Raw genomic sequence first — 25,549 nt, 5'->3', positions numbered from 1 at the left:
TTTATATTTAGGCCTGCTGTGCCATGCATAGTATACTTCTAATTAGGTTTAAATGTTTGAGTGATGTGCTCCGGCAAGTACGCTCTGATCCGATGCTCGGTTAATTAGTCCTACGACGCCAGTGCAGACATGGCGTAATAAGACATGGAAATAATTCAGTTGCTCGTGAGACTTGTGTTATATTTAACACTGGAAGAACATGAAGATCCGGTTTACATTGATCATTTCAGATTGGATGGCGTATACAGCCCCGTCCATTTTGTTATCAGTACATTGAGCATACTCAATGGCAATCACAAATCCTTTGCTTTACAATGTTGCAATTCTAAGATGACAAACTGTGTGTTTCATTTCACTATAAAGCGTGTTCATCCTGAGTACATGCTGTTGCAGTAGACATGCTTTCATTTACTATGTATAAGGCAAGCCAATGCGGACGTGCATTAAAACCTGCATTTTCTCTAATATCCAGCAAGGGGGGTGGGGGGCGATTCCAACGGTTGCAAAAATAAGTCGAATTGCATAGAAGTCTATGAGAAAATGACAGTACTTATATTTGATGTAATACATCAGTAAACATTTTCCCAATACAAATTGCTAGTTTAAATGTGTATAACAGTGTAGAAGGATGAAGTAGGGTAAGCTTTAAGTCGTGGCTAACAGGGCCGTCCCTGCAGGCCTGGTCATGCAGACTGCGTGGGGCCTCACCTTGCGGAGGGGGCAAGGCCCCCCCCCCCCCCCCGTGAAGGCTCGCAAAACAGAGGGCCTGTCATTTCACTTTGCGTGGGGCCTCATGTGCTGGGTGTTTGCCAGGCTTCGTACTCTTTGTGTTTCTGTCTAACAACCTTCAACATTTGAAGAGTGTGATTTATAGTTCCTGTAAATTCTGTTATTCTTAGCTCCACCCTCTCATATCAGTTATCTCATATTCCAAGTAACCAAGACACAAAAAAGTCAAATTCTAGGCATTTAAAAGGTAGTCCACTATCCAATGGGTTATGTCACTGTGACTGTACGTCTACTTGTTAGATACAGTATTTGGCACAAGGAGACAAACACAGCCTTACAATCACAATCCCATCATCATCATGCTGAGTACTCTTTCAACAAAAAAGCTGTTTCCAAATTGGGCCCTCAACTGAGCCAGCGGAGAATTCAGCAAGACCATATGTTTAAGACTCATTTCACGTCTATCAAGGAGACAGTGGCAGCCCTTATCTGGCGCTTCATTTCCTTTGTTATTATGGGATACAGCAGGGACCATGGCGTAACGTGGGGCTATAATCACTCCCCATCTGGTCAACACCTTACTTCCTCTCTATGAGAATCTGGATGGAAAGATAGGGAGAGAGAGGAAAAGGTGAGGGCAGTACAAAGCAGGGAGGAATCAGGGAAAGCAAACGCAGTGCTCCAAAAAACTGGGAAAAACTTTAGAATGGAATCTGTCAAAGGTAGTAATGCAAAGCCTGTTGTGTGTGTGTGTGTGTGTGTGTGTGTGTGTGTGTGTGTGTGTGTGTGTGTGTGTGTGTGTGTGTGTGTGTGTGTGTGTGTGTGTGTGTGTGTGTGTGTGTGTGTGTGTGTGTGTGTGTGTGTGTGTGTGTGTGTGTGTGTGTGCGCGCAGGGGCGCCGTAAGGGGGTGAAAAGTTAGGACGATTGTAAGGGCCCTGACTGAAGGGGGCCCCAAAATGTTTAGAACATTAAGAAAAAAAAATGTAAGTAACCTTTCATCAATCCTCAATAATTAACATTAATAGGACGTTATATTGATAAAGTACTCACTAAACTTACAATTCATTTAACTTATTTTCTTCCAAAAGTTAATTATCCAAAGCCTCTGTACACCCCCTTCTATTTACATGGTTTGGTCCTGCCTCCAAAACGCGGTGCGCACCGGCAATTGCAGAGAGTGAAAACATGTGAGGAGGGATGCTAGTACTTAGCCTACACTTGTGTTGTGCCATGTTTCAACAACTCAAAAAGTCAGGCTCTAAGAAAAGAAGAGAAAGGAGAGAAAGACAAGAGAGAGGGACTAAAGGGCGACAGTATGTCACCCAGTTTTTCACAAGAAAAGGTGTGGTCCATGAGTGGTGGAAATTATTCTGTTAGCTAATGTTTTGTTTTTACTAAGCTGACATTAAGTAGACTACTGTTAATATCTTTACAGACAATTCAGAGGTTTTTCATTTCACTGTTCTTTTAGCTGCCATTTAAAGGTAGGGTAGGTAATTCACTTCAGAAACACTTTTTGTTATATTCCATGGAATGCTCTTAACATCCCGATAGCAATGAATATATTAAATGCTTTCACAATAAATACATACAAACATTTCTTCTGTGGAAGCCTTTGCGCTGTAAAAAGCACGACCAATCATCTGAGCCGGCCCGGCTAAAATAATTGGACGGCCTACCTGCCCGTCAGCCTTCCAACTGTGCACAAACTTTTATCGTGCCCTCATTGGTCATGTGCGCGTTTGTGTGTGTTGGAGGAGGGGCCCTGTAAGGAAATCTGAAGGAAGGGGCAGATTTTTTTCGGTTGTGTACTTTCAGATTCTTGCGCACTCGAGCTGGTTTTTCCATTCTTACCTCCTTACCTTTAATAAATGCAGGCAAATTTTTAGCGCCTATTCATACTAAATCAGTTGTCCCTCCCCCTGGTGCCAGGACCAACAGATCCATCTCTAAGCTCAGCAGCCCTGTCCCCCCATAATGTTGAACCGGAACCAGCTTTTCTCCCAACTGAAGGAGGTGAGCAGCATTGTGTTGAATGACATGCCACTTAACATATTTGAAGGGAGACTATATATATATATATCAAAACAAAAACCTAACATCTAATTTTAATTATACATTTCAAACACAGTATTTTCCCACATAGCCAATGATCTATATAAAACAAAAAACTGCTTTTAGTCTATTTGGATGATGGACAGTTTGAAGCGTTGAGTGAGTCTGTATTAGGTAAACTACATGTTAATCACCGACATTTTGGTTATGATATTAATACTAATGTTATTATATTAAAGCAGGGGTGGGGAACCTCCGGCCCCTGGGCCGTATACGGACCGCTAGACCATTTGGTATGGCCCTCGAGGTAATTTATAAACAAAGTGGCCTGTGCCTGGTGGTGGGGCCCAATGTGATATATTTTCATGGGGCCCAAAATCCCTGTGTGTGTGTGTGTGTGTGTGTGTGTGTGTGTGTGTGTGTGTGTGTGTGTGTGTGTGTGTGTGTGTGTGTGTGTGTGTGTGTGTGTGTGTGTGTGTGTGTGTGTGTGTGTGTGTGTGTGTGTGTGTGTGTGTGTGTGTGTGTGTGTGTGTGTGTGTGTGTGTGTGTGTGTGTGTGTGTGTGTGTGTGTGTGTGTGTGTTCATGTTTGCTTTACGCTTACTAGCACAATTGCACCCACACAAAGCACAGAGGTAACCCCAAAATAAACATGGACCAAACAGCCTGCAATTCCCCAGAGTTCCTGTCATAAACTACAAAGTAGACCCCCACTGACATTTGTAACGTCATTACCATGGGTCTGTGGCCGGAAAAAACCTTAAAAATTAGTTACATTGTTCGAATTTGGCGCTATTTTATTAAACTGTCATAACCTTGTATATCTGAACGGTTAGTGTAAAGCAGAAATAGTAGAAGTAAACATATCTGTAAAAAAAGAAAGTGGTAAAATAAAGCTCTGCAGCAGTGTGCAACGATGCATGCGTCATTGTGCAGAGCATGTTATTGTGTGTTTACTGTCATTAGTAGCTGTTGTTGCCTGGCCCTCAGTAACATCATTAGGGAAGTAGGTATTTACGGTGCATTCACTATATGCGGTGTGTATAAATGAAGGGATGGGCAAGAGACAGGGGGAGGGGAGAGAGAGAGAGAGAGAGAGAGTGAGGGGGAGAGAGATATTGTTGATGAGCTCGAAGCCAAACAGAAATCAGCACAATTTGCTTAATAAAATTAGGGAGAGTTAGACTACATGAAGCCAGCCGCCGGTCTAGAGAGAACAGCATCCAACACAGGACTGCAGCTCGGTCACACACAACAAGTTGACCTGAGCGTGTCTCACACACACCTGCTGCTGCTGCTGCTGCTGTGAAGTGTAGTCTGACTCCACCAGCTGTAGGCTCACACCACCTCCTCTAGAGCCAGGGAGTCGGTGGTGGGCTCATGCATCCACAGACAAAGGAAGAAGGGGAGCCTCCAAAATTGGAAGGCAGTGAGGGAGCCCCCATGTCTGCTTCCGCTGAAGCCCTGGACAGCCCCTCCTCAGAGACCCTGGGGGCTCAGGCCCAGCAGGCCCGGGCCACCCTGACCCCCGACCCCCGCAGCAGCTGTGGGTTCCTCTTCCAGCCCTGCTGCCTGCTCCTCACACTCACCCTCCTCCTGCTTTCTCTCCTCGGCAGCTGGGCGGTGGTCCACCTCACCCTGGGGACCCACGGAGGATCACCTTTCAAAGTGTCCGCCAGCTACGATCAGAGGGTTCCACAGGACGACACGGCTACCATCGAGCCCTACTTCACCACCAACTGCACCATGGGTACGTTTATACATGCATGTCATTCTTTTTCGGAACCTATGATGCTGCTCTGATTTTTGTGTTTACCTTCATGGGGTGAGCACTAAGACTGAGAGTCATTAGATTTGTATGCAATTCTTGGGGTCATGATTCCCCATTCAAAATTATTTCTGGATTGAAATGATGGCATAAAAGGATTTGAAACGTTTTCATGATATGATAGTATATCAGTTGTTAAAGAAAATACCTTCTACTTAATAGTCATGTCAATTCCTACAGTAGTGACTTTAAGAATAAGTACATCTTCAACCAAAAACGAAAAAGTTGCCTGTGACATAAATAGAATAGCTAGGCTTAGTGTTGCTAAAGGAAATCCTCATAAAATGTCCAAATAATATTTTTTTATCTTACACAGAATTAAACTGTCCATAATTGGCAATATCTGGGTTATAAGATGATAATTAAAATGTTAACATTTCTCACCCATTCCTAGTATCATAAATATCATTTGAAAAATACATGTTAATAAAGTGTTTGAATCAGTTAATTAATAATACCACTTTTACCTTAACCTATAAAAAAGATAATTAATTCAAAAGATGAATCATGAAGCAGTCCAAACAAACCATTGTGTTAGGTGATAAGTCTTGAACCCTTTTTTGTGTTTTCACTAGTTTGCTGTGTTGCCCACCATGTGGACTAAATGTGTCTCACATGGCTGCAGAGGGGCCGAGTTCCCAAAACAGCTCACACATGTCAAACTGAAAATTGCACAGCAACATTCTGTGATTTTTAACTTCATTATACCATGTTGTGCAATGAAATGCGTAGACTGCTCGACTGAAATAATATCCTTCTCTGTCATCCCCGAAAGCTCCTGAAATTGGATTAATATAATTGATTAAATTTCCTCTGAGCTTGTTTCAGAAGCACAGAAACCCTTAACATTTCAAGGGTGCATTACTGAGGAGGAAATATGATGGAATCCTGCTCTCCTCTAACAGACAGATGTTTGATAGACAAAGAGGTGTTACATGTCATACCAAGCAGGTGCTGTTTCAATGGCTTGTTGTTCTGTGTGTGTATACAAATATCTTTATTTATTTGATCATTCTTTTTTTCAGCAACATGCTGAAACTCTCTTCTAAATGAGTGGGTGTAGTTTGAAGATGATTTATTAGAGGCTTCTGTAAGAAAAGTTACCCAACTTGTTTACCAGAACATGTAAGAGTCTGCTGAACTCTGCTGAACATAAGAAGGAACTCAAAGTGAATGATGACCAAGGGAAGTGCCCGTCCGGTCTCGCACTTCATGTAATCTTAACATTGGCGGCAGCGCTCAAAGGAGATCCCTACATTGATATAAATAAGCTTGCACAGCATTGTTTTCAAAGACCTTCGCCAAGATTCTCCACATCTAGAATGCAATAATCAGTGATCTTGTAAAATGGTGTATTATGCAGAATGGCCAGTTTCAGCATAATGTAAGAACACATGGTCATATTTTGCGATGCATTAACGTCTAATGTATCCCTTTATATTGCAGCTTGTAAAGGTGGAGCTAACTGTAGCTTAGTGCATAACAATAAATATATATTTTAAAGATTTTTTATTTAAAGAGGCCCTATTATGCTTTTTCCCTGTAACGAAGTTCTCTATCTGTGTTTTTTCATTTTTGTTTTACTTATATGTATGCACCATGACATCAAATCCCTCGTACGTGTCAGCCTACCTGGTGATAAACCTGATTCTGATTCTGAAGTGTGTTCTATAGGTTTTTGTGCATGTAAATGGTCTTCAGAGGCTCAAATCCCTGTGTTCCCTACAGAGGGAGTTTCTCTCCAACATATAAAAGCTTGTAAACATGTCACAGTAGAGCCACTAAATATTAAGATAAAACTGAAAATGAGCATTGATATTTAAATAAATACATTAGAGTAAAACGTACAATATGACTGCCAAAACGTTCTAGAGTAGGCGTATGACGTTGCATAAAATAGAAACACTCAAGTAAAGCTCAAGTAATGCACAATTGTACTTAAGTACAGTACTTTTGCACACAGACATAATTAAATCCAGATATAATATAAAATGAGAAATAAGACAGAAGAAGCAGCCATGGGCTTAAACAACAGTCATCATCAGTTAAAAAACGACAAACAAATACATAACAAAAAAGGGGAGGAAAACTAATTAAGCCAACATAACTTAATTTCAATAATTGACAGCAAGATCAGAGGCAACAAAAATGAGCAGAAAACTGGCCAATCAAAAGAACCGCAGTCCATTAAGAACAAAGAAATCCATTAAAACCAATACAGGGGAAAAGAAGGATACCTCTTTGTGAGGAAATAATTGGACATCATAAATACAATGTGGTTGTTCATTTCCTTTTAAATTGTGATGCAAAAACATAATAATGGTATATATGATCAACTATGTTCATGTTAAAATGTTACACCAAATTTTTGACCCATCTTGAGTAAAGTTAATTAGACAGTGTAAAGTGTTAGAAAGCGTTATTAATTTGTTTTACACAACTTTAAAAATTATCTTTAGAGGCACATATGGTTACGTGTTGCATCTGCGATGCAGAGAACATGCTGAATGAATTATAAAAATAGTATTTGAACAGCAACCCCTGTGGCCCTGCAAACTCAAAATCCATACCTTTTCCCAGTACCGCGTGACCTATGATGGGTTCTAATATTATACATTTTTTAATAGTGATTTCATACATGAAGCCACCAGAAGGAGTTTTTTTCATGTTTGTAGGTGGTGACATAGGCAGTGCTACTGGACACAGTTGATATACGTACCTGTAAATATGTTCTTCTTGTGGTAACAATTGTTATAACTGTTGACTATAATCATCCTTTACACTGGTTTCTGGTTGTAGATGTTGGGAGGATGACTATGATAAAAGACAGATAGAAAAATCCTCCCTCTTGTCCACTGCTTGTCCTGCTTAACACACAAGCCATTTACTGTAGCACGGAAGGAATTTGATTTTACCTTGTGTTTTCTTTTAAAACCATACAGATCATAAAAAAAAAGGTGATCCTTCCCCAAGGCTTTTTTTGAGGGATGCTCTCAATTGAGCAAATGTAATCTCCTTTACTGTTCAGTGGCAGAGTCTCTTTGAGCTCCCCGACAATGAAATAGCTTTTATGCTCGGTCAATATTTGGCTCCGGATGAATGAGGAAAGATTTGTCTTGCTTTAATATTTCCAAACGGATTGAAACGGGATGTTTGGAGCTGAGGTCAGGTCGGCGTTACAATTTAGTTACAGAATAATTAATCATTTCATGCAGCGGAGTTTCACATTACACCGGCAACAAATCTACTACACCCGACTCTTTATGCTATTATCTTATATGGATTTATTTGTCAAATATGTAAATGCCAGAGAGAGAAAGAGATAATGAATTACAGGAAACAAGGAGAGGGGAACTTCATGGAGCTCACATACACAAACTTTCTGCAATCATAACATGGATGGGAAGGAATATAGGATTATATAACACACAAAAAATACAATACATTTGCAATAAAAATATTTAATTATTTGTAAAAAAATACTTAAAGTGAGTTTTAAGCGTATGTTTATGATTATCAGGACAATAATGAGAATTCAACTGTGAAATACAATGTTCATATATTCCCATGCCAAGCCTCTACCCTATATATAACTTAAAGTCCTGCATCAACCCAGACCTTATCCTCATTTATCATTTTAAAGCTCAATCATGGCTCTAAAATACTCTTAGTCACTTCCCAAAAGTGTCCACGGAATGACTATCCATGAAAAAGCCTCTGAAAGAAGTGCAAAACAAAGACAGAGATGAAAGTAACTGAAACACAGAAACAAATCAATGAGCCATTAGTGATTCTCCGGGTGCTTCTTTGTCTGTTCTGTCAAAGTAAGGACAGATCGCAGAGGGGGCTGCTGCTCATGCAAATCCAGGCCTGGCCCAACACTTGTCTAATTGTTCTCAGCTCTCCGGGTTCACTGTGTTCCTCTCGCCATGGCAGCACAAAAGCTGTGGCTAGTACGCAGACATGGTGTACTCTCCTCCAGCACCACCTGGGCACAACACCCACTTTAAACATCCCAATAACAAACTAAGCCCTTATCCGTCTCGGCACACTCTCTACTTGTGGCCTCAATACATTACGCAGCATTCTATACCTCCCCCACTTTCCCCCTGCAGCACCTGTCAGAAACCTGGGCTCGAGTTACCTTCCTCACACCTAGCACAGAACACGATGCTCCGTTAAGGCTCTCACACTCAGCTACCGGCAGAGACAGTTGTTTACTTTTTTTGTTCTGTGCCCTTGCACTCAAAATAGGCTAATTACTGATATTACTGACCTTTATCAGTGGGTGGGAAGCATGAAGGGTTTGAATAATTGTATTTGATTAAACCTCCAAGGTGTGAAGATTTCATTGAGTTTCAAGTCCGAGAAAAAGGTTCTGGATTTGTGAATTTTTCCGGATTTCTTGAAGCTACACTCATAACTTATTCCTTCAGTCAATTGAATAAGAAAAGCATGAGTCATCCTAAGGACTCTTAGGCCATTGAGAAGGACAAACAAGTTTATTAATTATGTCTTGTTGTCTTTTTTAGCCTTGAGATAATACCGTATCACCAGTCAGAAGTCATAATATTCCCCGCTTGCTTTCACCTGATTTAAATGTATCCAAATCCTTTCCACAAACTCAGCCAGCTCTCCCTGTTCTCAGGTCTGAATTGGACATTTTTGACAATGTCCAATTCCCCTACCATTTAGTTGTTTTCTTGAGAAGAAAGGAAGCGATTACTCAAGCCAGCAAAGTGCGAGGAGATATAGTCAATACAGGATAAATAAATGGAGCCTGACTTCTTTCTCCATAGTCTTCCACTTTAATTAACTCATCAGTCACAAGGCCAACAAGCAATCCAATTTGTTTGCCCTAAAGAGACTTGTGTGCTTCTACGCCTATCTCTGGCGCTCATCCTCCTGACAGGAAGTTAGAATCACGCCTTCTGCTAGCATTTCACTGATGGCTGCAGCATAGCCATAGAGAGCGTAATTATTCAAACCTGTCAATGACACTCTGAACCCCCCCCCCACCATAGTTTCTCATCCGGGAAGTAAACAGAGCCTACACTGTTATTACCGACAAGCTCATTACCAGATTGTGTCAATAGCATATTTGACTTTGCCTCCGTCATAGTAATTTGGCAAGGCAGAAGGTCAAATTTGCCTTCACACTTATGATAATGTTTGTCCGCACACATTCCTATATGCGGTGATGTGTTCCCCCCGCAAACTGTCACAATTCTTTTTTTTTCAAATTGGACAAGTAGTCGTGACAAGGAGGCGGTGAAGCCCTGTGGGAGTTTGAACCGGTGACCTTCTCTTTCCTCGCCCATTTCCCTAACCATTACACCTTGCTGCTGCTGGCCCTTAATGGAGCGTTACGGAGACTTTATACTTGGCGATTAGGTACACAGCAGCGTGAGGGAGTCCCTAGGCCCATCAATCACACACAGCCTGGTGGAGGCAATGAGGGGAAATGGGTTTGGTGAGAGCCGGTAGAGTGGACAGAGTGTTAGACAGGTGGATGGATGGATGATGCAGAGAAAAAAAAGAGCTAAAAAAGCTATGCAATGTTGTAGCGTGGTACTGAGACTCACCTTTAAATACGCTCTCCAGCATAAGCCTTTAATTGAGTTTCTCTCTGACTGCAATAATAAAATAAACTCATCCCTGGAGTTTCTGTTATTGGGTAAAGAGCGCAGGCTGATAAAAAAGACACATTCATTCGTAAAAATGAAAACCTCAAACTGTCACAACAGTAAGAGAGACTGTTTATGAGATCACAAGAATGTCAAATTGGTGAAAATTGATGCCGGTTGAGCGATGTCGCACAGCCACAGTGGCTCATAAGGATGGGTTATTGAGTAAAACTGATTTCATCGTCAGACTAGTAAAGACTCATCAGCTCTGCTGGTGCTCATCAATCTGCAGATGCACAAGTGTGCAGACTGAACAATGTCAAACAGGTGCCATAATATCAAAAGTACTGTGATATGTTTATCCTTGTATTAAACTCAAGGTGCGATTTTCAACTGACACACAAACCCTGGCGCACAGTATAAACATATGAAATAATCTAGCATATAAAAACCAGGCCTGTGCACATGACGTGAACGAAAAGAACAGTATTCACAAGCGTATCCTCGTTTCACCTTTCAACACCCACACGCTCAGCCTCTTTATACATGTGTGCTAGCTGTAACAGATTAAGATCAACTTTTAATAAATTCAGTTTTTCACTCAGTTGTTAGTATACAATTACACAAATAAGCCCAAAATACAAACACACATGCACAAACGGGACCTATAGACATGCACTAGAGGTGGCAGAGCCAGGGGGCTGCCAGTGGTTGGTGCCCTACAGACTGAGCTACTGCCGCCCCATATACCATCCAGTAAGCAAGATGTAACCCTAACCCTTTAAAACAATGTTTAAGTGGGATCTCTGAACGATAAAACCTAGTTTGCGGCTGCATTCACATGAGACAACGTAAAACGTCTCTGTGCTAACTTAGGCGTTGTGAGCCCAACTGAAAATGGTCATTTAGCCCTGAGCTCAAAGTTCTACTGTAACTATTTCACTTTGACTTTAACACTGATATTTCAAGGCGCAACCAATCAGATGACAGATGTGCTAAGCGGCTCACGCTAGCAGGGGAGGTAACCATAGAAACTCACTAGCCGTTTTCACCGCAAGGCTTTGCCCCCAGCCTTGTGGTGAGCATGGATCACATTTCGTATCGTGTAATGCCATTTTTTACTTCCACATCGACATACATAAATCCTTATGTATGAGCAGTGAAAACTATAATTAAAAGCAAACAGCCAATCAATGTTCAGTCTTTATTCTAAGTGACCAATCAAAGGATCTGAAACTCTTCTGTGTGCTCGTATCGCAAGCAAGCGCATGGTTTTCATTCGTCAAGGATTTAAGACTAATTACTTGTACCATATCACACATAATGCATTCTCTACACAAACGGAGATCTAATAATCTTAGTACAATATTGACCTCCTGCAGTGGATCAGCATTTTAAAACATTCTACTTAATGTAAAGCGGCGGATCAGAGCTGCAAAGCAAACTCATGCACTACTAATGAATCTGAACATGTACTGTTAGAGGCCTTTGGCTCAATGCACTATAGAACCTTTCATTTTTAAGTTGTACCAGGCAAATGTGCTGCTTTCAGTGCACAGTGCCGAATAGTATTGAAACTATATGTGATTAATTAGTTACATTTGGTGGGTTAGAGTTGTGATCTATTCACATACGTTTCCATATTTTCTGATATGGGTGTGAATTTTTTTTTTTGTTGTGGTTTTTCCTCCCTACTAAACACTTTGAGCATAGGTGACCCATACAGGAATATAGCATATAGTTTGAGAGCAATATATGGCAATTTTCCCTTACATTTGGGACTTTTAAGTTTCTGTACTGTCTGTTTGTGTTAAGTAGTGAGTCCAGCTGATGTGTTCAATGTTAAATTACGTAAATATTCAGTACATTACATTTCATTTAGCTGATGCTTTTATCCAGAGCATCTTACAATGAGTTCAATCAACCGTGAAGATACACACTCAGAACAGCAATAAACCCACATTTACATTTGCTTCAAATAAACCAAACCATAAGTATTGCAGTTTCTTTGTGCTGTATTTTAAAGAGGTCATGCTGTTTGGGGTTTTCTTTTTCCTGTAATGTGTCATAAAGATGTTGTGGATGTAAATCTGGAGCTTCTTTCCCACACATCTCAATGTGTCATCTTTAATGGCCAAGGTGCAGTGGAAACAGGTATGTTTGGGCGGAAGATACAGTATGTAGACTTTCTGCAGATCTGATATCAACTTTGAGCTCTTTCCAACATTTTGGAGCCAGAATAGCAAAAAGATGAATGACTGATGCAGAGCCAAGTGCATGTGCAGCTGAGAGTTGATATTGAGTTTTTCGCTGATCAGATAGACAAGTTGGTCTGGTCTGGAATGTGCTTTCTCCTTGGTGCTGAATTGAACTCACTGCAACTATTTGTGGCTACACAAATGTGTCGATGTTGTTATTCTAAGTGTTTCCTCTCATTAGATTGGGTTGCATGGATCTTAAAAAGAGTTGAACTGTTAGATAAACTGCTAAACTGTCTAACTGAAACATTTAAAGTTGGTTTGACGTGGAAAGGGTGCATATGGGTTTGTGTAGCATACTGTCCATCATTGTGTCCACATCACTACTTCAGTACTTAGTTAAGGTAATAATTAAGAGACCTAAAAAGAAAGATCTGTTCCGCCTCTGCTTTTGTTCCTGCCCACTGCCTTTAGATGACTGTGTGCTACTCGTTGACACTGATTACATATTTGCATATCAGAAATGATTTCCACTGCCAACAATTCCATTGAGCTTGCAATAGGTTCACTGGTATTTAAATTCCCCATTGAAACAGAGGTTAAATGTTAGGAAATGGAATCAAATACTGTTCCTGAAACAGAAACGCTGATAAAATGTCTGCTGCACATGAAAAATGTTAACATAATTACAATATAACCTTTCATTATATTCAGGGCACAGGCTACTTATCTTTTACTTTTGTTATTATAGTCGGCAATCCGGGTTGATTGTTTTGGGGCGCAAATTTTGCAAAACAGAAATGCTGACATTTTAACATACCTTTAAAAGGTTACTATTGTAGCAAATAGAGATATGAATATTGGATTAGCACATCTCTTTCCTGACACTTAAATGTGCAGCTATAAAACATCTCAGTCTTAAAAAAAATCTATTTTCATATTGTTGGAAATCAATACCAAGTTACTTGTTGATTGTCTACCTACTATCCATTCACACATAAATGGAAATTAAATTCCCTGTTGTTGAGCATTTACTCAGAGCCCCCACGTGTACTACAATCCATAAAGTCTTTAAACCATATTGCCTTCTCCAGGTAGGCCATGATGTCTACAAAGCTCAATATAAACCTCTTTCATTAATGGTTTGTTTTTTGTTTTATTAACTTCAATATGGATTTTATTATCTGCCTGGGGAACCAGATTAAAATGACAGAACTAAAACGTAATTATTGATCTTATGGCATCTCAGTTTCACGAGTACATTAAAGTGAGACACTTTACGAGCCTTAAGGGCAATCATAAGTTTCTCTTACTGCCAGATTTACTTGGAGGTAATTTGATGGTTATGTGGCAGTTTGTGTTCAGTGTTCTGTAGGACTTTTGATTGCTTAGCTCTGATGCAAATGTGTTCTGGATCAAAAATCGTTTTGAGAAGAATTTTCAGTGACAGAAATATAGGAGCAAGTTTAAAAAAAAAAAAAGACACAGCTCATCAATTAATACCAACCAACTGCCTAAACAAGGCCTATCTGGCAGAACTAAGCTTCATCACGCTATACCTCTAATCTCTCACCTTAGGCTTTTCAGCGAGCTTCATCCCCCTCAATACTAACTGGGTGTCTGTTGCAGGCACCTTTCCAAGGCAATCTACACAGGCAGTTTCATTTTTAAGATATTGAACAAGTGTTAAATGGCCCAGGGCACCAAGTAGAGTGTTTCCAGGATACATGTGCCAAATGCAACAGATGTCTAAATCAACCCTGACCTGACAGGGAGGCGGAAATGTCTCGATGTTATGGACCAAGCATCACTAAAGAAAAGTAATTAAGATACAGCAATCTTAAATCATTTTTTGTTCTGTAGAGCGGATATTTGTGCTCTGGCATGAAACACTTATTCAGGTTGTTGCATTAATTTAATCAATTTATCTTCAAATGACATGCTTTACTGTGTAAACTGAAGTCGGCTAGAGAGATGTGTTTTATGGACTCTGTTGGGAGCTCTAAAGAAGACTCACTAACTATTCTATGACCTTTTCTGACTTTGATCTACCACCAGTAGAAAGTTCTACAACATTGACAGATTTATATATTAGAAAGTAAGTAGCGTCTGACATTTCCCAACGCCCGCTCATAGAGTTGGGGACGTTAGCAAACCCGTCATTAATAAATGTCATTATTTTTGTAATGGGGGGAGTAAAAATCATAGCTATTACTTGGTCAGAGGTGAATAAATCAGTTACAGCATCCTTCATTATTTGAACCGTTACATTTATTGTGGTTTTTTGATGTCCTGTAAAAACCGATAAACTGTGAAACATCAAGGACAATTTCATTGTGAGGAATCAAAGCCCTACAGTGTGAGGCTGATACTAAGAAAAAAGCTTCAGTCTCTCCATGGCCGCTCCATGTTTGGGACAGATGCTTTGAATTAAAAGCCAGTCTTCAGGCTTTGTCAATAACAATGTTTACTTCGAAGACAAGTAGGAGGGGTTATGCGAGTAGCCTCAAAGGTGAAAAAGTCGGCAAAGTCGGCTTTTGCTAGCAATATACAGAGGATAATAATGCATAATGTGAGTCTTTTATGTCATTCTAGAAAATGACCACACACAGAGAAAAAGTTAAAGTAGCATAAAGTGTCATCAAAGTGCTTTTATTCTTTACTGTCATAACAACATGAGTATGTAGCAGTATGATGTGTTATAAAATAAATGTCAGACCTCCAACCAGCAAAGTAAGAATGTAGGGGCAATGCTAATGTATCATGTGAACCAATAGAATTGCATGTTAATTGTTCAGTAACGTAATCATGTTGTGATAATGTTCGTCAATAAGTCCTGTAACCACTTTGGTCATGACCTAAGTGTTTAACGGACTGCTATGACATATTTCTTGTCCACAGAATGACTCCTATTGTCTTGAGTGATCCCGACTTTTCCCCCAGGGCCACCATTAGCTTAGCATTTGTGTTTTTTTGTAAGATAGCAACAATTCAACCCAGTCTCACGGCATTTTGTTTTATAGTCACGATATTTAATCTATTCATTCGTGTTCACCAACACGATTTTCCCCTTTTTTTCGTGCCACACAGAACGATTTCAAGAGCAATGTATTTCTAAAAAAATCAAAATATCAATCAATAGAAAATCAATAGATTAAATGTCGTGACTATAACACGAAATGCCGTGAGACTGGGTTGAACAATTGGATGGTTCTCATAATTCTGATACAGACATTAATGCCTCCCTGGGGATACATTGTAATGACTCTGATCTTCACCTGAACTTTGATCTAGCTCCACCATTGACCATCAGAATAAGGTTTATGACAAAATTAGTACCATGCCCATCAGCCTAAGGCAGCGGTCGGGAACCTATGGCTCGTGAGCCATATATGGCTCTTCCGGTGATGGCATATGGCTCCCAGACAATTTTGAGTTAAAAAAAAAAAAAAAAAATCAGTTTGGAACTGATTTTAAAATACTTGTGATATTTCTTAATAATACTGTGTAATTTTAAAGTAAATAGAAATTAGTTTTGAAGATAAATGTCACGGGTCACGGGTCACCCGTGGGTTGTAACGGAAAAGATGGCGAAAAGAAAAAAAGACGATGATTACCGTGCATTCCAGGTTGCTGCATGGACAGAGGAATTTGCGTTTGTGGAGAGAGCAGGATCTGCGGTATGTCTAATATGCAATGATAAAATTGCATCGATGAAACGGTCAAATATATAGCGGCACTTCGATACGCACCATGCTTCATTTGCATCGAAATATCCAGCGGGGGACAGCAGGAAAAGGGCATGCGAGGAGCTAGAGCGGAGAGTGCAGACGAGTCAGCAGTAACGACGTGTGTGGACCAAGCAAGGTGACGCGAATTCCGCTAGCTTTGCGGGAGCTTTGGCAATAGTAAGGGATGGAAAGCCATTCACAGATGACGAGTATGCCAAAACATTCATGCTTGATGTGGCCAATGAACTGTTTGATGACTTCCCAAATAAAGACAAGATAATCAAACGAATAAAAGACATGCTCCTGTCAGCAAGAACTGTGCACGATCGTAGCATCATGATGGCAAATCAAGTCGAGGAAACACAAATTAAGGACATAAATGCCAGGACATACTTTTCTCTCGCGTTAGATGAGTCAACAGACGTTAGCCATCTATCTCAGTGCAGTATAATTGCCAGGTATGCTGCAGGTGACACACTGCGTGAGGAAAGCTTGGCTGTTTGGCCAATGAAACAAGAGGAGAGGATTTATTCACGTCTTTTATGGAGTTTGCTAAAGAAAAAAAACTACCGATGGATAAACTTATTTCTGTCTGTACTGATGGTGCACCCTGTATGTTGGGGAAGAACAAAGGATTTGTAGCGCTTCTCCGTGAACATGAAAAGAGAGCCATCCTAAGTTTTCATTGCATCCTGCACAAGGAGGCGCTTTGCGCTCAGACGTGTGGCCAGGAGCTTGGTGAGGTGATGTCGCTGGTCATTTGAGTGGTCAACTTTATTGTTGCCCGAGCTTTAAATGATCGCCAGTTTAAAGCTCTGTTAGAAGAAGTTGGGAATCATTATCCCGGTCTGCTTTTACACAGCAACGTGCGTTGGTTGTCAAGGGGGAAGGTGCTCAGCCGTTTTGCAGCTTGCCTGAGTGAAATCCGGACTTTTCTTGAAATGAAAGGCGTCAAGCATCCCGAGCTTGACAACACTGACTGGCTCCTGCAGTTTCACTATCTCGTTGACATAACTGGCCATCTGAACCAGCTCAATGTGAAAATGCAAGGTATTGGAAATACAATCTCATCCCTTCAACAAGCAGTGTTTGCATTTGAAAGCAAGCTGGAAGTCTTTCTCAGGGACATTGAAACAGGTCGTCTTCTGCACTTTGAAAGACTGCAACAATTTAGAGATGCATGCTTAGCAAGTGACTCCACTCAACATCTGGATCTCCAGCAGCTAGCTGGCTTTACGTCCAATCTCCTGCAGTCATTCAAAGCACGTTTTGGAGAATTTCGTGCGCGCACTGGTCTTTTCAAGTTCATCACTCATCCACATGAGTGTGCAGTGGACAAAATCGACCTGACATGCATCCCCGGGAGACTTTGAGCTGGAAGTTGCTGACCTGAAGGCATCAGACATGTGGATGAGTAAGTTCAAGTCACTTAATGGAGAGTTGGAAAGTCTTGCGCGACAGCGAGCAGAGCTGGCGAGGGAACACAAGTGGACAAAAATGAAAAATCTTCAACCTGAAGACCAGCTGATTCTTAAAACTTGGAACGAGCTTCCTGTGACATACCACACAATGCAGCGTGTGAGTATTGCCGTATTGACCATGTTTGGCTCTACATATGCATGTGAGCAGTCATTCTCGCATATGAGGAACATTAAGACCAACCTACGCTCACGTTTAACTGATGGAAGCCTCAACGCCTGCATGAAGCTCAACCTCACCACGTATGAACCAGACTACAAGGCCATCAGCAAAACCATGCAGCACCAGAAGTCGCATTAAAAGTAAGACATATTTAATTTATTATATTTAAAAAATACTATATGGCTCTCAATGAAATATATTTAGAAATATTTGGCTTTTATGGCTCTCCCAGTCAAAAAGGTTCCTGACCCCTGGCCTAAGGCGTACTTGTGTTCTCCGTTTAGTGCTAATTGGCAAGTGTTAGCATGCTAACAGTAACACCTGAAACAAAGATAGGGAACATGTCAACGGAACCAAATTGCAGAGGTGGGGGACTCGAGTTACATGTCTTGACTCGAGTCAGACTCGAGTTGCATATTTTTGGACTTGAGACTTGCTTGAATAACATTGATAAAAGACTTGACTTGACTTTGACTTGGTATTCATGACTTGAGACTTGACTTGACTTGAGACAGATGACTCGAAAGGACTTTACTTTTTAAAATTAAATATTTGCATTTGTTTTTGTATTGTACGGAGCCCCTAAAGGGCAATGAAAAAAAAAAAAGATACTGTATCTCGTTCGCATGAGAAAGTTACCGGAGCGCCAAGTAGGAAGTGTTGCACACAGGAGACAAGCGTTTCATTGCAGACTGTAATGTTTATGTTGGGAAATGGCAGTCCATACATTATTTTAGATATATTTCTAGCTCGGACTCTCATTCTCTTCATGAAATCGCTACAGCACCAGGAGGCAGCGGGAAGTGTAACTCCGCCTCTGAGAAGTGCAGCACCAGCGCGCAAAGAGATGTGCCTTCACTGTGTTTACTTTCATTAAAACAGCTAAAGAGCGACCGCAGGCTGCTACCTTTTAACCACAAACACCTCTACACACATCTTTTTGCTGCACTTTAAGTGTACAGTTTTGCTGCTGTGTTTATTGTGTTTATTGCATTTTGTTACTCTGGCACAACAATTTCCTTCGGGATCAATAAAGTCTTATCTTATCTTATCTCATCTTAACTGCCCGATGAATCCCCCTATTACGCGTTTTATGAAGGAGATGTCCGGTCACCAGGGCGCATGATGTGTGTGTGTTTGTGCTCTGCTCAGCTCTGCTCTGTGTGTGTGTTACATTACATTACATTACATTACATTGCATTTAGCTGACGCTTTTATCCAAAGCGACTTACAATAAGTGCATTCGACCAGGAAGATACAACCTTTAAGAAAACAGAATCATATAAGTACATCAGGTTTCATAGAGCCAAACATTTCAAGTGCTACTCAACTGGCATTTAGAAAGCCAGCCCTTTATTAGTATATAAGTGCTTTGTTAGTAATTCTATCGCTCGAAGTGGAGTCTAAAGAGATGAGTTTTCAGTTTGCGTCGGAAGATGTGTAAGCTATCTGCTGTCCTGATTTCAATGGGGAGCTCATTCCACCATTTTGGAGCCAGGATAGCAAACCCACGTGTTTTTGCTGACGGGAACTTGGGTCCCCCTCGCAGTGCGGGTGCAGCGAGCTGTTTGGCTGATGCAGAGCGGAGTGCACGTGCTGGGGTGTACGGTTTAACCATGTCCTGGATGTAGGAAGGGCCAGATCCATTCACAGCATGGTACGCAAGTACCAGTGTCTTGAAGTGGATTCTAGCAGTTACTGGAAGCCAGTGAAGGGAGCGGAGGAGCGGTGTGGTGTGGGAGAATTTGGGAAGGTTGAAGACCAGACGAGCCGCTGCATTCTGGATGAGCTGCAGAGGTCGGATGGCACATGCAGGTAGACCAGCCAGGAGGGAGTTGCAGTAGTCGAGGCGTGAGATGACGAGAGCCTGGACCAGAATCTGCGCTGATGTCTGGGTCAGCTGGGGACGTATCCTCCTGATGTTGTAAAGCGTGTATCTGCAGCAGCGGGTTGTAGCAGCGATGTTTGCAGTGAAGGACAATTTGTTATCTAGGACCACACCCAGATTCCTTGCAGTCTGAGTCGGGGAAACAACAGAGGTGCCGATGTTGATTGTTAGGTCAAGAGTGGGACAATCTTTTCCCGGAAGGAAGAGCAGTTCAGTCTTGTCAAGGTTGAGCTTGAGGTGATGAGCAGACATCCACCGAGAGATGTCTGCTAGGCAAGCAGAGATGCGTGCGACGACCTGGGTCTCTGAGCGGGGAAAGGACAGAATTAGTTGGGTGTCGTCAGCGTAGCAGTGGTATGAAAAACCATGCGGGCTAATGACAGACCCGAGCGAGTTTGTGTGTGTGTGTGTGTGTGTGTGTGTGTGTGTGTGTGTGTGTGTGTGTGTGTGTGTGTGTGTGTGTGTGTGTGTGTGTGTGTGTGTGTGTGTGTGTGTGTGTGTGTGTGTGTGTGTGTGTGTGTGTGTGTGTGTGTGTGTGTGTGTGTGTGTGTGTGTGTGTGTGTGTGTGTGTGTGTGTGTGTGTGTGTGTGTGTGTGTCCGACAACGGCATTTGTTTTCAAATTACCACGAACAGTAATTTACGCTCACCTGGCCAACTCTATATGTATATGTGGGTGTTCCCAAATGAAATAAATGAGTTTAATCTTAATGCCGCACTGTCTGCACACAAACACACACACACATATCATGCGCCCTGGTACACTATTCCGTTGTATTGGCTTTGATGCAATATTTATTTGTACACAGACACATTTAGGAAAACAATGAGACAGAGTCTTATGGGAGCACCTTAGACAGACCATGGAGGAATGCTGTGACCCTGCTGAAGGGGAGCCAGGGCAGGGGGCTTAACATGTTGATGTAAAATATTTGTGTCATACTCCTGTTATCACTTTAGAGCCCCTTTAGAACTTATAGGGTTATAATTTCAGCGCCCCACTCTCCATTGCTGTTTATGTTGAAAATAAAACAAAACTTTTCATAACCACAATATTTCAACTGATTTAAATGCGGAAACTGCATGGGGTTATTCATCAGAATTTTGTATGACTTGCTTGACCTGAACAATGACTTGAATTGACTTGCTTGACTCTCACCACAGTGACTTGGGGCTTGCTTGAGACTTGCTCATGACTTGCACATGTAGGACTTACTCCCACCTCTGCCAAATTGGCATAAGTTCAAGGCACCAGTGTCCAAAAGTGCCGCCTCAAAAAGCTGCCGACATGAATATAAACGTGTAGGGCCCTATTCTACAACTGGAAAAGTAGCTTGCAGTGCAGATGTATTGCTTGCTTCATACAAATAGCACTTGTTATCTTTACGTTTAGCATTAACATTGTGTAAGTAGGAAATGTTCTGTCCCAGTGCATTGTTGGGGTACTAATTTATCAAGCAAAATTGATTGTACAACCATTTTCTAAAGCAAGTTGCACGGTATATGTAATGAGTGAATATTTGAAATTGAAAGGTATGCCTACATATGCACGTTCACAACACACAGCCTGTTACACAAAAAGGGACGTGCAGCAATACTGCTCCGCCTCTTCCTCCTCCTCCTCCTCTTCCTCCTCCTCCTCCTCCTCCTCATTTAAATAGGTTATCAGTGCATTTGCTGATATGCCGTCAAATTGAGTTGTTAATGGTAGAGAGCATTGCTGTTTTGTATCGGGTCTGTTTGAGCACTCATACTTCACACACAATCAGATCCGTTTGTTGCAGCAGAAAAACTCATATTTCTCAGGCACGTCTGGCCTTTAAAGGGAAAAGAGGATGGCATTGATTGGTTTAGTTTATGGTTCACCCTTAACACATAAATGATTAACTAAAAGACAAAGTGCAACCCCTGTACGCCTTGGGTCTCACTTTGTTAATGATGTGCTGTGGAGTTGGACATGCCCTCAATGTACCTGCACCACCATGCACTATATATAGACCATGTGCTTTATATTACTGTAATACTGTATAGCCCCTGCTATCTGCAGGTTGCATGTCTAGAATGAAGTCACTTTCCCCCTGTGGAATTAACTAGATTTGACTTCAAAGTGCTTAGGTGAGTACTTATAAAGAGAACTGGCTTTAGTGTCAGTGAACTCATCATGTGGAAATGAGCTCATCATTATCCTCTACAGTATATTTTATTGCAAGAATCCTCTCTCCATGCTCTTAACACAGATAGGAAATGAACTCAACAAACCTTGTGAAGCAAAGGAGATCATTATATTGGATCTGGTACATTGATAAATATACATCGCAGAGGTTACAAAATACATGAAAACCAATTATTATCCAGATTGATGTTCATGTTTGTGTAATATAACAATGGCAGCGTCACATGAACAAAGTACCCTTTTTACGTCTCTTGAATGTAGAATAGACATTGGGACATTATTTCCATTTTTTATCTCCATCTTTCTGCTCTCGTGTGTGCCGCTGTCAGATGACGGATAGTTATAGTGATTGGGCAGTGCTCTGACCAATCGAGCGTGTCTGTGAGCAGTTAATTGAATTTCATGAGCGAATACTTCTTGTCCTGCTGACTGTCCAGTGGGACACTCAGCTGCATCCATCTTCAGCATCCCGGCCACTGTAAATCTCCACGAATATCTCCAGATTGTGCCGTCAGTGCGGTGGCGAGATAGCGATGCGGCCCTTGCTCGGGTCCCTTGAGGTTTTCCTCCCACATGACGTGGAACAGTCTTCCATGTTGGCTTGTGAGGGTAAGAATACATACTAATGAATGTGCAGAAATGGGCTTTAACTACTGCTGCTCATTTATATGCTAGACTCAATCAAGTCTTCTTTTCCTTCTGTAATTCCCTTCTTCCATTCCGTACAAACAGACGCAGATTCCAAGCCAGACATTTCTTCTGACAGCTTTTTTGTTGTTTCAGAGCACACAGAGGGACTTGAGGATATGAGTGACATGCTCGCTCATCCGTAGGGAAGCAAAAAAGGCATATTAATTTCAGAACGGTCTACCCTCTGCGCGAATCAAGGCTGTAGCTAACAAGGACACGTCTGTCTGCATTCAAATCTACGAGCATTGTCCACCATCCATAGCAAAAGCTTTATTCAAATGGCCAGAGAAGCCGCTTCGCGTGATCTCATGATATCCCGAAGGGGCGAGACCTCCATATCAGTCGAATCCCAAACTTGATACCCATGATGCTGTTATGTGAAAAAGATAGAATGTTATGTGTTGACTTGCTTTCAGCTGGTGCAGTGTGTGAAAAGGGAGAGCACTTTTTTCAATACAGCCCACCACTTTTTAGTTCCTGTGCTTAGACCAAAACCATGATACCTTTGTTTGAGCCATGTCTGCTTTAATGACCATAAATCACACTTTACACCAATCAAATTGTTCTTGACTTTCAAACCACCCTCTTCGATCATTTAGTTCATGGATTTGTTCTGATTATTATTTTGTTAACAAACTGAAGGCTAAACACTTTACACAGCTGTTGCTCTTGTAAGCAAAATGTTCCCTGATTTGTTTTTTTTCGTCCTGGAAGCAGATGGCCTGAGAGAAAATTAAAAAATTAGGCCGAAAGGGATTTTTTAAAGAGGAGGATAAACGCAACTTTAGTTAATACCCATCTTAAAAACAGGCTCAACTGATATTAGAAGATGCGAGAACAATGTGTTTAACTGAAAGGAAGAAAGGCAGTATTTTTGCTTGTTCATTGCACATTGAATAGTTGTAGCATAATGACACAATCCACATTGAGATTGGTGTTTTATGAACATGTATACAACTATAAAATTACGTCTGCAAACATGTAGCAATCTCCCTTTCACAATAAAATCCCTAGACATGTACACTGCATCACTTCCAAGGCAGCCCAACAAAATAGCTCAAAACTGGAGAATCTACCCGGCAAAAGGTCCCATGATTTAGGTGGTAAAGAAATAACCATTGCATGATACATATTGTATCTGTTAATATCTGTTCATCTGTAACTGTAATGTATTTTTTAGTTGTAGGAATTTCTGTACATTTTGCCTGGTTAAAAACATTAGCATATTTTTCATACGTGACGTACATGGCAGTATCCTTTTTAAATCAGCCGTAGACCATGGGGTGGGGAGGATTGAGAGCAGCTCAGTACTAGTGGTGAGATACAGGAAGTGTTTAATCATCTGTGTTTAATCATCAGACTTTGGAGCCACTATGTGACACCCTCTTCATTGATCTTATCCATGGATTTCGTCGGATAATACCTTGTTTTTTGTTTACAATTTTAAGACAAAACACTTGACACAAAACTTAGGACATCTTGTCTATTGTATTGCCTACATTTAGTCTCATGTAATTCCTAATGCTGTTGATCTTGTAAGTTAAATTTGATTTTATGTTCATCCTGGAAGCAGATGGAATGAAGAAACTGGCAGGTAATATGATGAAAGGGATTTTCTAAAGCGAATAAAGGAAAAACAAGACTCAAGCTAAAACCTATCTTTAAAATAGGCAGTATTTTTGCTTAAATTTGTCATTATGTAGTAAATGTTGATTGCACAATGTAATAGCCATAGCATAATGACACCAACCGTATTTAGATGAGCATGTCTCTAACTATGCAATAATGTCTGCCAACAGAACCCTACAAGTATACACTGCATTACTTCCAAGTGAACTCAAAAAATAGATAGCAGCTTAACAAAACAGCTACAACTGGAGACTCTACCTGGCAACAGATGATAGCGATCAACACAGAATCATAGCATAGCGTATTTGACAGTTATAGGAATTCACGTACATGTTCCCTACTCAAACGTATGCACATTGTAAAAGAAAAAAATGTTTATCATTGACTCCAACCTATCATGTAGGTGCTGAGTCTGAGTGACACCGTCAGGCTGCAGAATACAACCACTACACAAAACAAGCATTACAAATCCTGTAATGGTAGAAACAGCATGTGGCAGTCTCTCATTCTAAGACACTTGTTGTCTCTCCGCTTTTAGCTGAATGTCCCCCGAGATGATATCAGGTTTTATTTATAAATCAGCTGTAGAGCAGGAGGTGGGGACGAGCTGATAATAATTGAGAGCAGCTCATAACAGTGAGATACATGGCATGTATGTAGTAGAGTAGGGGATTGACATAATCATGATAATACAGGAATCGGTTATCTGTTAGGGTTAGGGTTGAGAGTCTGAGCCCTGCCACTCTTTAACAGTGACAGACAAGTGAAACTGGGGAAAGCACCATCTTTAACAGCCTGCATCGATAGCATTTGCCTGCTCTAATTAACTCTTATCTGGTTACTTGGTAATTGTTTAGCAATTATCCCCTGAGAGTTCCCATCAATGAATCCTGGTAGGCGAGACACTAGTGACTGATGGCTTCCTGACATTTCGACAAAAAGCAACAAACTCAGCCGTACAGTAAACAGCAGGACGTTTGTCTTGTTGTCTTAACAGGACATCAATGTCAGGGCCTACCTGCAAATCTGACTCTGAAACCCAGTGGGCCCTGAGAAAGACAGTGAGGCAGCTGACAATATTTAGGGATTAAACGTGTCTGTTCTGAAACGCTGAAAGGCAGGGATCTGAATGACATACTGTGGTTATTTTTTGCAGATTTCTATCAGAAATAATAATGTGCGGTTTCAAAAAGCAAACACATGTGAGTTGAAACAGGAGTATGTCTTCGCTCCTTCAACTTAATGTGTCAATTTATGAAAGCTCCTTGTCTTATAGCATTTATTTCCGTGTGACTGAAGAACTGGGTCTTTTGTTGATCTCTGAATAGGTTCCGCTTTGTTGCGGGATGAAAGCTTTCTTTCAA

General features: G+C 41.1%; 1 protein-coding gene across 1 annotated transcript in view; it reads left to right on the top strand.

The window, feature by feature from the left end:
* Nucleotides 1-25,549, top strand: part of LOC307046426 (ALK tyrosine kinase receptor-like) — a 514,312-nt gene that overhangs the window by 403,922 nt on the left and 84,841 nt on the right. The window contains 1 exon segment of the mRNA XM_079692820.1: nucleotides 4,399-4,532. Within this exon segment, the coding sequence (XP_079548946.1) occupies nucleotides 4,399-4,532 (134 nt within the window).

Source organism: Notothenia rossii (assembly GCF_949606895.1).
Source record: "Notothenia rossii genome assembly, chromosome: 7".
Lineage (NCBI taxonomy): Eukaryota > Metazoa > Chordata > Actinopteri > Perciformes > Nototheniidae > Notothenia > Notothenia rossii.
The sequence above is the reverse complement of the archived record's forward strand: the minus strand, read 5'-3'. Positions and strand labels throughout refer to the sequence as shown.